General features: G+C 42.7%; 1 protein-coding gene across 8 annotated transcripts in view; it reads right to left on the reverse strand.

Annotated features, from left to right (window-relative positions):
- Window positions 1–12,441, reverse strand: part of RPE65 (retinoid isomerohydrolase RPE65) — a 65,864-nt gene that overhangs the window by 15,929 nt on the left and 37,494 nt on the right. For 7 of the 8 annotated variants that reach the window (XM_085885314.1, XM_085885310.1, XM_085885312.1 and 4 more), the window contains 2 exons: window positions 10,473–10,587; window positions 2,496–2,590 (listed from right to left, as the gene is read on the reverse strand). In XM_085885314.1, the coding sequence (XP_085741440.1) occupies window positions 2,496–2,590; window positions 10,473–10,587 (210 nt within the window). The remainder of the gene's footprint in view (window positions 1–2,495; window positions 2,591–10,472; window positions 10,588–12,441) is intronic. The other variant, XM_085885313.1, reaches the window with a different exon arrangement.

Here is a 12,441-nt window from a genome sequence, read left to right on the forward strand (position 1 = left end):
TAGCATCAGCGTCAGGAAAATGAGCCAAATGTCCATACAGTCGCAGTTGATGCTCATGGACTATGCAGGTAACAAATCTCATTTGCGTCTCTCTCAGCAACCGCTTGTTGGACACAAAGTCCGACCAGCGATAGCCAAGGATTCTCCGAAGAGACCTGGTACCAAAGGAATTTAGTCTCCATCTCAGATCCTTGGTCAGAGTCCAAGTCTCGCATCCATAGAGCAAGACTGGAAGCACCAAGGACCTGAAGACTCAGACTTTGTCCTCCCGCACAGGTACCGGCAGTGACACACCCCATTATCCAGTGAATCCATGACTCCCCAGGCCTGACCCAGACGTCTATTGACCTCTGACTCACAGCCAGCAGACACATGAATATCACTGCCAAGGTAAGTGAATCTCTCCACGACCTCAACATCCTCACCACAAACAGGCACAGACATGGCAGCGGCATACAAGATGTCATTGAAATCCTGGATCTTAGTTTTTGACCCAGGAAACCCGTAATTGCAGTGGCTCCGACTCCTCATTCAGCACCCCGAGGGCCCCAAAAGGATATCTAAAGTCTCCGCAAAGATGACTGCATCATCTGCGAAATCAAGGTCAGAGATTTTGACATTCCCAAGCGATGCACCGCAGCTTGATCTCTCCGACATCCTCCCTAAAATCCAGTCCATACAAGTGCTGAAAAGTGTGGGGGCCAGTACATACCCTTGACGAACTCCAGTAACAACTGGAAATAAGTCAGAGATGGTATCACCACATCTCACAGCACTCTCAGTACCAGAGTAGAGTTCAGACATCAGATCGATCAGTTTTGGTGGCACCCCAAGAACACCAAGAATCCTCCAGAGGACAGCCCGATTCACTGAATCGAACGCTTTACAGAGATCAACATAGGCTGCAAGCAGCCCCTGCCGAAACTCTCGTCTGCGTTCGGTGAGGACACGAAGAGCAAGGATACGGTCAATCGTTGACCTCTTTGGTGTAAAGCCTGACTGCTCTGGACGCTGGTGCTCAAGCAGATGGTGGTGAACCCTATCAAGAATTATCCGAGCAAAGACCTTGCCCGGCACTGAGAGCAGCGTCACCCCTCGGTAGTTGTTGCAGTCCTGGCGATCACCAATCCCTTTCCAGAGAGGGACAACAAGGCCCCTCTTCCAGTCAGTTGGGATGATGCCTGTGTTCCAAGCAGAGCACAAAACTGCATGCAACGACACGAGTTCAGCATTTTCACCAACCTTGAGAAGTTCAGCATGGATGCCACAGATCCCTGGAGCTTTGCCCCATTTCAACTGGTTCACCGCAGCCTGTGTTTCCACAAGCAAAGGTGGACCACAGTTTATTGGAGGGTCAGCAACAGGGATTGCAACACCCCTGACGTCCAACTCTGCAGCTGGTGGATCAGCCTGGTACAACCGCTCAAAGTAACCGGCCCAGCGGGCCTTCACTTCAGACTCCTCTGTCAAGAGCCTACCACCCTCTGCTCTAACTGCAGTGCTCCGAGGGATGGGCTTGGATGAAAGCAATGCACGAATTCCCCTGTAAGCAGGATGAGAATCCCTTGACCACAGGTGATGCTCTACCCCCTCACAGATTCCTCGCACATAGGCCTCCTTGTCCACCCTTGGCGCACGTACAGTTTTATGCCTCAGCTCCCTGAACAGCTCAGCTCTACCATTCAGCCTGGCCCTGCGACTCTGATCAATGGTATCCAGTGTCCCTTGAGAGACAAAATTCTTCTTTGCCCTGTGGTGAGTTCCAAGACATCCACCGACAACAAGAGTTAAAGGAGTGAAGGGAAAGAAGCAAACTGTACACAAATATCTCGCTCCAGTTCATTCCCAAAGAAATTTGGTTCAGGTTTTGGCCTTGTGGGAATTGCACGAAATTATAGATTTTGAGTCGTGGGATTGGGGTCTACTCTTGACTCACCGAGGCTCTTTACAGGACACTGCACCATGTTGCAATATTTTATTGGAATTTGCTTCATTACGAACACTCTATAAATCCCACAGCCATAAACATGACTGCACACCAATGTAGCTTTGTGCATTGTTTCCATCAGAGGATGGAGTCTCTGTCGGACCAGAACCAACCCCGCCACCAGGCCTTAAGTTTGGGGCCACAAGCCTCGTAAATCCCAGAGGAATTTCGTGGGGCATTTGAATAAGGAAAATATGGAGCATTGGGTATTTATGATGGGGTATGGAGCTATTTACATTTGTAGGTTATTTTTTTTTTAGCTGAAGAAGTTGACATTATTAGGCTGCCAAAATTTACAACAACGTCAAGGTAAAAATATACTTCCAAAGATACAAAGGCAGAGCTTAAGGTAAAAGCAAAGAAGGATGAAGAAACAAACTTTTTAAAGGGCACACGCATACAATTATTCCATTGCTCACAGAAGTCTTGTTTTGACACACCAAAGACCCGTTTGTAGGAGGTTAGTCATCAAGGTAGAATTAGTCGCTGCTGAACATGAACATGGTACCTTGTCAGGAACAAAATGGTTCAGACCAAGGCCGTAGGCATACGTGTAATTCTTTCCGTTGCACCTTTTGTAATTTATCTGTGGGAAGTCAAAAGCTGAAAAATATAAAGAAGAGATTTATGTATGGTCAGCAGGTGCTCGTAAATATTACACATGAAACCTTTTTGCAGAGGCAACACACCCATCTACCTGTCCATTTATTTACCTCTACACCGAAGGTGGACGGAGGCTATGTTTGCACCCCTGTTTGTTTGTGAGCAGGATGTCTCAAAAATATATGGACGGATTCGAACTAAATTTGGTGGACATATTGTGTGTATGCTAAGGACGAATTTATCAGATTTTGGTGAAAATCCAGATCCGGATACTATAATTTTTATTTTAAGTGATTCGTTACTATGTGATTGGGCTGAAATTGATATAAAGCACAAGATGTTGTAGATTTCTCAAAAAGTTGTGGATGTGTTCGGATGAAATTGGGTGAATAGGTTGGGTGTTTGACAAGGACGAATTGCTTCAGTTTTGGTGAAGATTCGGATCCAGATCCGAGAATCTTTTCAGTGATTCTCCACCATTGAGAGATGGGGCCAAAAACTATATATAGTAAGATATCTCAAAAATTTGTGGACGAGTTATGACAAAACTAGGTGGATGCGTTGGTTAGGTGACAAGAACAAGCCGACTCGATTTTGGTTCAGGTCTGGATCCAGATCTGACTTATCAGTGGGATACAAAACGTAAACTGTTCAGCCTGTCAGAGGTATGCGCTCTACTGAGTGATGTTCTTGTTCAACCATGCAGTCATGCAACCATTTAGACCTCACACAACACTTTCTTATGTACTACCATCAGGTGCCATACTTTAACTTTTTGGTGGATTTTCATATATTTTTTCTCTAAACTGGTGAATTTTAAAGATGATGCACACATGCACACCTTGAGAAAAAAGAAGAAGAAGAATTTAGGTGGGATCACATAGCCTTTGTAGAGAATGACATCTCGGTGTGACCTGCTTCACTTGTCTGCATTATAAAAGGAATACTAGTCTTAACTGTGAAGGCTAGTGACGATCTGCGATGGACGAAACCAACAGGATATTGATTGGAGTATGCCAAACCTCGTGGGAAGCAAGCAGAAGCTGACATTTTGAGTGTTAACTTTTTTGCTGCAATTAAGTGTTAAGGCCCGGTCACACCTTGACGTTTTAGCCAGCGATGGCAACGTGTTAAAATGTATGTAAATCGCTGGCTTACGTTGAACTTTTGATGTTTTTTTTAAAGATTCGGACGTATTCATAGCGACTTGGTCTTATGTATAACGCATTGGTAACGGACACAGAACGGTTCGTTGTGTTATAGATAACTTATACCAACGAATGCTGAACCTGTTGTCGGCCTACACAACCGATGCCCAACGATAGTCTAACTTAGGCATAGCGCGTTGCACGCATCGCCGACGATGTCGTGACGTAGCCTATTAAAAGGCTGACGCACAACGATTCAAATCATAACTGCCGTAGAAATGGAAGTGTCAACATCGCGGTCACACCTTGGCGATCTTGCCAGCGTATGCCGACGTAACAAAAAGTGTGTCTAAAACGTTGGGGCACGTCGAATACGGTATGGGTAAGTTTGGTATGCGCGAGTAGAACGCTAAATACGCTATCATAAGTTGTAGTAAGTAGAGTACGTCAAGAAATTTTGAACATGTTCAAAATTTTACGACGTACTCTGCGTATGACACACGTTCCGCATGCGATGGGGATAAGTTTTACACACGATATGTGGACGCTTACACACGTCCACAAACCCTACTTATAAGCTACTCATAAGTCGAAACACGTCGCGGTAATGTCTTTTTTACGCGAAACTTATTTCTAACTTATGTTTGACGTGCTTTGAACGAATTCTTTACGTAGTCCCAACACACATTGACGTATGTAGACATATTCCAATGACGTCTTCCGGTCGACAAAAAAAATAAATGAACGTGTTTCTAGCTTACAACTGCCATATAAAGACGTGTTCCCAGCGGTTTTGGGAATTGGTATATAAAAATGGTGTTCATAAAAGGGGAACCCAACAGTGTTTTCGAGTCCTTTTTGAGTCGATGTCCATGTCAGCAGTATCAGTATCAGTATCAGTATCAGTATCAGTATCAGTATTAGTATTAGTAGTAGTTTGTTCATGTTGGCAGTAGTAGGTGGGTGTGAGGGGGAGGGTGTGGGTTATGATGGATCGTCCTTGCGTCCGCGTGTCCACGAGTAGGTTCATAGGCTGCCACTCAACGATTTAAATGGCTGCATCTCCACTATTGAAAGTAGACGCTTGCGCTCAACAATTGGATTTTTTTTACACTCAACGACTTTTAAACGGTACCACTCAGCTAGTTTCATTGTTTACAATGAACGATTTAAATTGCTGTCACTCGCCTTTGTTTTTTTTTTGTTTTTTTTTTTTGACGCTGGGGTTTGGGAATTTGAAGCGTTTCTTCTGAACGTGTTAAAACGCTCAAACTCGACTATTTTAAATAGACGCTGCTGATGGACAATTGGAATCATATCCAAGCTAGACATCGAAGTGTGAACATCCTCGTCATGCCGAAGAAAAGTTTGAAGAATGCTGCAAATAAGTGTCCTGGCCGTGGCCGTGGACGCTGACGCAAGGACGATCCATTATACCGACGTCTTTCAGCCTATGAGTAACTTAAAAGTAACGTCTGTCGACGTGTGGCAACGATCGCGTAACGTGCCAACAACACGTTAATCATAGGTTAGAAATAAGTTTCGGGTATGCTAAACATTACCTCGGCGTGTCTCAACTTATGATTAACTTACAAGTAGCATGTGTTGACGTCTGTCAACGATCGCAGACCGTGCCTACAACTTGTGGCCAGCGTAGCGGAACGTGTGAGTCATACGCCGGCATACGTCGTGAAATTTCAAGCATGAAAAAATTTGAGGACAACCAAAAAGTACAACATTTAAAGCCAACGTACAACGACGTATGGCAACATACTACGACGTATGCCAGCGTGCTCTCAATGTTATCAAAACTTACCCATAACGTATTCAACGTGTGCCAGCGTTTTAGAAAAAAAATTCAAAAATCGGCATACGTTGGCTAAAACGTCAAGGTGTGACCGGGCCTTTAACACCCAAAGTGTCAGCTTCTCCTTGCTCCCCACGGCGGTAAGGCCAAAGTCACATTTGGCACGGCGGCCGTAGGGTCTACAAAATCTACGGCCACTAGCAATTATACGGCGGCCGCAGTATTTCCACGGTCACACAATGTAGCAGTCACATATGTTTTTATTTTTTGGGTAGCTGCACGGCGTATTTAGAAATTGTGGAGACCGAAAACGTGGGGGTGCCGTATGGTCTTTGATTTGATGTCGCACGGTGACCTTAGGGCGTCCCTGCGGCGGCCATAGAATTTTCAAGGCAGACGCGAGGTAGCCTCAAGGTGCCCGCAAGGCGACCGCAGGGGGGCCCTAAGGCGAACATGCGGCCAGACGGACAGTAACGAATGGGTATATACACCAGTTCTTTTTTTACTGAAATAAAAATATAACAGTTCGGAATATACCAGTATATATAACTGAATATACTATAACTATATATATATATATATATATATATATATATATATATATATATATATATATATATATATATATATATATATATATATATATATATATATATATATCTGAATATACCAGTTCGGAGTACTGTATAGGCAAACACCTATACTCCGATCTCTAGCAGTGACGCGGGGTCGACGCAGACTGCCACGGAGGCCATACATAGGATGCACGGCGGGCATAGGGGAACCGTGCGTCGACCCTGCGTTGCCCGCAGTTAGTCACACAGACCGCAAGGCCACCGTACGTTGAACACAGGGACGCCTTAGGACTACCCTACGGCGACCGTGGAAATAGTGCGGCCGCCGTAATTTTTTGGGGGTTGGCATCACTGTCATACCGAAAAAAAAAATTCATTTTTCATTGATAAGAGCCTACGGCAGCTGCACGAATAACGCAAGCCCACCGTACGCCCGATGTACAGTTGACGTGGAACACATCTATGTCACAGCTTGGCTTGTCGAATTGCTACGGCCAATGTCGAAATGAAAAAAGTTATAATTCCACGGCGACCCCTACAGCCAGTAAAAGATAGCCATACGGCGTAGGGCCACCCTGAGGCCACCTCAGAAACTCTGCGGCCGCCGCACGTTTCTGTCAATTCAGGGGGGGGGTACGGCTAGCCATAGAGAAAATGTGACTTAGGCCTTAGCATACTTCAATCAATGTTCTGTTCATTCCATTAATTCTATAACGAGATGGCATTCACACAATACTTACCCCGTGCAGTCTTGAGAAGGAGTTTGGTGTCTGAGCCAACTCTTCTGGTGGGAAATTTATGATATAAAAATTAAATTCAAATCAAATGAAAGTCCAAATAAGTGCAGTCCTGTATTGGAATAATCACAAGGAACCCAAACAAGCAAAAAGCAAAATGAAGTAATCAGGAGGAACCAAGATTGGACTTGGGTTTCAGCTGCGGCAACTCTACCCTCAAACCCATCCAGGAGTAGCCAAGTAAGCCTTATTCAAAAAAAAAAACAAAATAAAAAAAACAACTCAGATTTTTTTTTAATGAAATAATTCTGGCTGTATCTGATCAGGTTGAAACTTCAAACATACATTCCCCATCACTAATACACCATAATTTTGAGCTTTCATGTCGACTTATGCAGTGGTTCAAGAGTTTTTTTTTTTTTTCCTTTTTTTCCCATCAATCCAATATTGCTGCCAAACCATATGACCTATCAATTATCCATAAACACCCTGGTATCCCCAAAGCTTGGAGAACATGTCTGTGAAATTTCCCCTCAATCTGTCCAGCCATTCTGTAGAATTTTTGTAAAGGTTTTCGGGTAAATCTAATATGTGCCAAACCATGTGACATATGACATCATAGGTGGGGAACGTTTTGTTCCACAAGGATAGGTGGTCATACTTTCAGTTTCTCCTCGATCTGTTCAGCCATTTTGGAGATTTTTGAAGGTTTTAAAGTATACATATATGGCTGCCGAAGCACATGACTGATGTCATAATTTTTTTCTGTTAACCAATTTATCCCAAGATGACCCTCAAAAATTTTCTACTCATCAGATATAGCATTCCACGTATGCAATTATGACGTCATAATGAAGGCACCCATTATATCATAAAAAAATAAGACTGCTCATCTTGAAGCTCACCGAGATCAGGAGCAACAGTCACTCAAACCCCCTGCAAACCCCTTTAGACCCTGATTTTTTTTATGTGGTGAACAAACTTTGTACATCACGGGTGATGAAGGTTGTGGTAAAGTTTCATTGAACTTGTGTGTGTGGTTTCGGAGAAGAGAGCAAATACCTATTTTTGGGGGTCAACCCTCTCCCCCCCCCCCATAGACCCCCTTAATGAGCACAGATTTTGATGCAGTTCATACACTTTGAGACAACATGGGTGATGAAGGTTGTTGTCGAGTTTCTTCAAAATCGTTTGTTTAGTTCAAGCAAATAATGACTGAAGTGATAAAGGCCCTGTCACACCTTGACGTTTTAGCCAGCGTATGGCAAGGTTTCAAAATGTATGAAATACGCTGAACTATTGATGTTTTTTTTAAGTTTTGGGCGTATAATAACATGTTGGACATATGCATAACGTATTAGTAACATACACAGAACGTTTTAATCACATATAGATAACTTATACCAACGAATGCTGAACGTGTTGTCGGCGTTCACAACCTGTGCCCAACGATAGTTGAACTTATGCATAGCGCGCGGCAGCGTATCGCCGACGATCACGTAGCATAGGCTATTCATAGGCTGTGGCTCGACGATTCAAATGATAACCACACTTGACATCAAAATGTGAAGCCGCTGTCACACCTTGATGTTTTAGCCAGCGTATGCCGACGTATGAAAAATTTGCCGAACCAAGCTGGCACACGTCAAATACGTTATGGGTGAGTTTTGTATATGTTAAGAGCATGCTGGCATACGTCGTCATACGCCGAGTACATCGAGAAATTTTCACCATGTTGAAAATTTCTCGACGTATGACACACATTCCGCATACGCTAGCATAAGTTGTAGGCACGCTATGTGATCGTTGACACACGTCGACATACGTTACTTGTACGTTACTCATCCCCCATCCATGCATGTCATCCCCATCCACAATCTTTTCTGTCCCCATTGGCCATGCCTAGCCAAACCGTCTTTCTTGCTTGTCACTGTTTCCTCTATTCCTTCCTTTCCTCTTTTCCTGTTCATTCATTCATTTGCTTGATTTGTCCAATTTCGGCTCAGTCACATTATCAGTTTGCTGCCTTTTTCTCCTCAATCATCTCAGTCTTCCAGGAATCTCAAAGTTGTCGAAAAAGGTTTCTGAAATTACTATTGATATAAGAAACAAACCCAGTCTTGGTCCCAGAAAGCATGCCCAGGTAATCACAACATTGGACCGACTCCAGCCAAACACTTTGCCAGCTGTCCCGACCATGAGCCACATTCGGTGCAGAGTAGTTGGCGACCTACGAGTAATGAATGAATGTCAAATCTGATGGTATAAGCATGTACACTTGTTTTATTTAGCTCTTTTTACCAATATGAAACATTTTGTGGACAATGAAGCACAAATCAAGCAATGTAAAGTGCATCTCCATAGCTTCTCCAAAACTACACACATTTGACATGTCCAACATTTGTCATGACTGTTTACGGAAAGAACTGTGGGAAGGTAAAGTTTAAGGAAAGAGAGCTAGAGATTGACCAAGAATCACTTGCTACTACGACAAATGAGCTGCATGCCCAGCTAAAGGGCATTGCGACCCCCCTTGGGGGGTTGATCCGTTTGCACTTTGTTCCCGTGGGACAGGGGGATGTGGAACACGTGGATGGCCAATATATAGCAGTGGGCTGGACTGAGTTCTGCAGAATGTTCAAGGTTGGTGGCCAGATGAACAACTTGGAGATCTATCGCAGTCAACCTCCAGGGTGGAGATGGCACTTTACCTGATCTGCAAGCACAAATCTCTTAATCTTTCATCTCATACTAAAGCTGTCCTTCAAATGCATAATGTTCTGAATTCATGTGACTTTTCTCGCAATGAGACATAGATAACTGGAATGGCACTCGGGAGAGCGCATACCTCCACCAGGCTGAGCAGTTTATGTTTTGTATCCCATTGATAGGCGAGATCCCAATCCGAATCTTCAACAAAATCGAATCAATCAGACTTTGTCACACACCCAACAAGTCCACCAAGTTTCATTTGAATCTGTCCATAATTTTTTGAGATATCCTTTTCACAGACAAACACAAACTAACAAGGCTGAACAGTTTACGTTTTGTACCCTACTGATAGACCGGATCTGCATCCAGACCTAAACCTAAATCTATTAAGCTTGTTCTTGTCATCTACCTAACCTGTTCAACAAGTTTCGTCCAAATCCGTCCACAACTTTTTGAGATATCATCCTATATATCGTTTTTAGCCCAATCTCTCAATGATGAAGAATCACTAAAAAATTCTCGAATCCGGATCCGGATCTTCACTAAAATCTAATCAATTCGTCCTTGGTACACATCCAACATGTACACCAAATTTCGTCCGAATCTGTCCGTAACTTTTTACGTTAGGTGGGAATGCGTGGGTGGGGATATGACACAGCCATGGTGGGCCAAATACCCTTTTTAAACGAGTTATTCATAATACCTTGTATGAATTCAATTGAAACAATAACTAGCGTCTCAGGCATTGTGATCGTGTACCAATCAGTGCACCATCTGATCATCTTTCTCAAACCTGATGTGCTCTGTATGCTCTACAGTCCCACGGAGTAAAAAACCCACAAGAGTTTGTCACTTTTTTATTGATTGAGCCACAGCATCGGTGTAGTTGGCCAGGCAACTTACCTTGCCGAGGTCCAGAAAATAGCACTTCAGGCTCAAGCCAGACGGTCCCATCGTGGCGCAAGGTGGCGGTGGCGGTCGTGTGCTGTACCCGAACCAGGTTCTTCCCAAACTCTGCCTGGTTATGACGAAGATGAACATGATCACAACATTATATTTATATATATATATATATATATATATATATATATATATATATATATATATATATATATATATATATATATATATATATATATATATATATATATATATATACATACACACACATCTATCGATAATTCCAGCAATCTCTGTGTGTCTGTCTGTCTGTGACTGCCATTTCTCGACAACCACTGGCCCGATATAATTGAAACTTGCCAGGTATATTGCTGGGGCCCTGTGGATGTAGTCCGTGAGCTAGACAAAAATTCAGTATCAAATTTGGGGCAAAGGGAGACCTTACTTTTTTGGTGAGAAATAACTTATCTTTCACGAAAATGTTTGCTGGCCCATCATCCATGTTCGTTTTTAGGCGTTATCCGCGAGGGGGCGCTCTTTGAGGGTCAAACTAACCGATTTTTTTTTTCTTTGCAGGTTTGCGAAGTATAATGTATATATTATCTAACTGTCAAGATCCATTTGTGTTTTGATGACGATAATATGGTGTAATTACGTTATATATGTAATTTATTTAATGATAATGAACTACTTTTTCAATCTTCAAACGCATTTTTCTCCAATATCTTTAAAATCAACGAGACCGACTTTACAGAAGTTCGACTGGAGCCCATACTAGTCGGCATTTTCTCGATTTGCAAACTGAAATGGGAAGAGGCAAGTCTGTGCCAAATAAAAGTGCCGTTGATTGCAGTCAGCATAGAAAATGTCACGCCTACATCACAATATGTTAAAGCATACTGCCGCTGTCCAATATTATTATTATGATTTATTGACCAACCTCACATACAGAGGGGAAAGTATACACATCTTAGAGATATAGTAGTAGTCCATTAATATAAACTGAATTTAGTAGTGTTCATGGAGTGGTATGCTACAAGTCAAGATGGAAATTTTACTTTTGTTAAGAATCAATAGTCGTAAATCTGTTTAAGAACTTTGTGGCAAAATTTTGTAACAGAAGACGGATCGCTGTTCATTATAGTTGTAACGGAAGAGCTATCATGGACTGCATGATTCGTCGGGAGATTTTCGTCTCGAATAACTTCAAATGATTTTATTAACGAGATGCTTTCTGTAGAGCACAAGGTCCAGTCTAATCGCGAGATCCATATCTTACGTTGTCGAAATGTCATCCTGCTGTCACAGTGAAGATTGTTATTATTAAAGTGGTTTATAGGCTGAACGTTCAGCTCTTTGCACAAATCGAAAATAGTTTGACCATGTTGGTTTGATCTTGTGTCTGGGTTTCTTGTGTAATAACCGTTTTGAGAGTTAAAACGCACGAGGTTTGGTATTCGTGCATTAAGGTCGCCCATAATAAATACTTTTTCTTCGTTAATGCATTTTTCATGTTTGGTTGCAAAAACATTGAGTTGAAAGTATGGGGAATCTGACGGGGGGATGTAACAGGCCCAAAATATATGATTCGGAACGCACGACAGACTAAACCAGACTTGATCTTTCTCTTTTTTGACACTATACTTGTGGCCATAAGTAATTAGCCACAAGTACCCTGAAAATACAATGTTCACTACTACGTTTCATTGGTAATTACATACAACATAGTGGGAGGCAATGATAACAGCTGTCTGATTCTGAACTTTGCACTTATTCTTCCCCACTGTCAGATTCTTCCTCTGAAGTATAGCCATCGGTAAGGTTGTCCTCTATGTCGTCTGTCATATTGGTACAGTCTTTCAGCCTACACTCGTCTGTGCACTTCAAGCCATTGACCATACATTTGCAGGTTGGGAGTTCACAAACACGGCGGCATTTGCATGACATGAACTCTAGTACTACTTGTGGTGCA

This window comes from Eptatretus burgeri, chromosome 6, assembly GCF_056783735.1.
Source record: "Eptatretus burgeri isolate ZD-2024b chromosome 6, Ebu_testis_v1, whole genome shotgun sequence".
Taxonomy (NCBI): domain Eukaryota; kingdom Metazoa; phylum Chordata; class Myxini; order Myxiniformes; family Myxinidae; genus Eptatretus; species Eptatretus burgeri.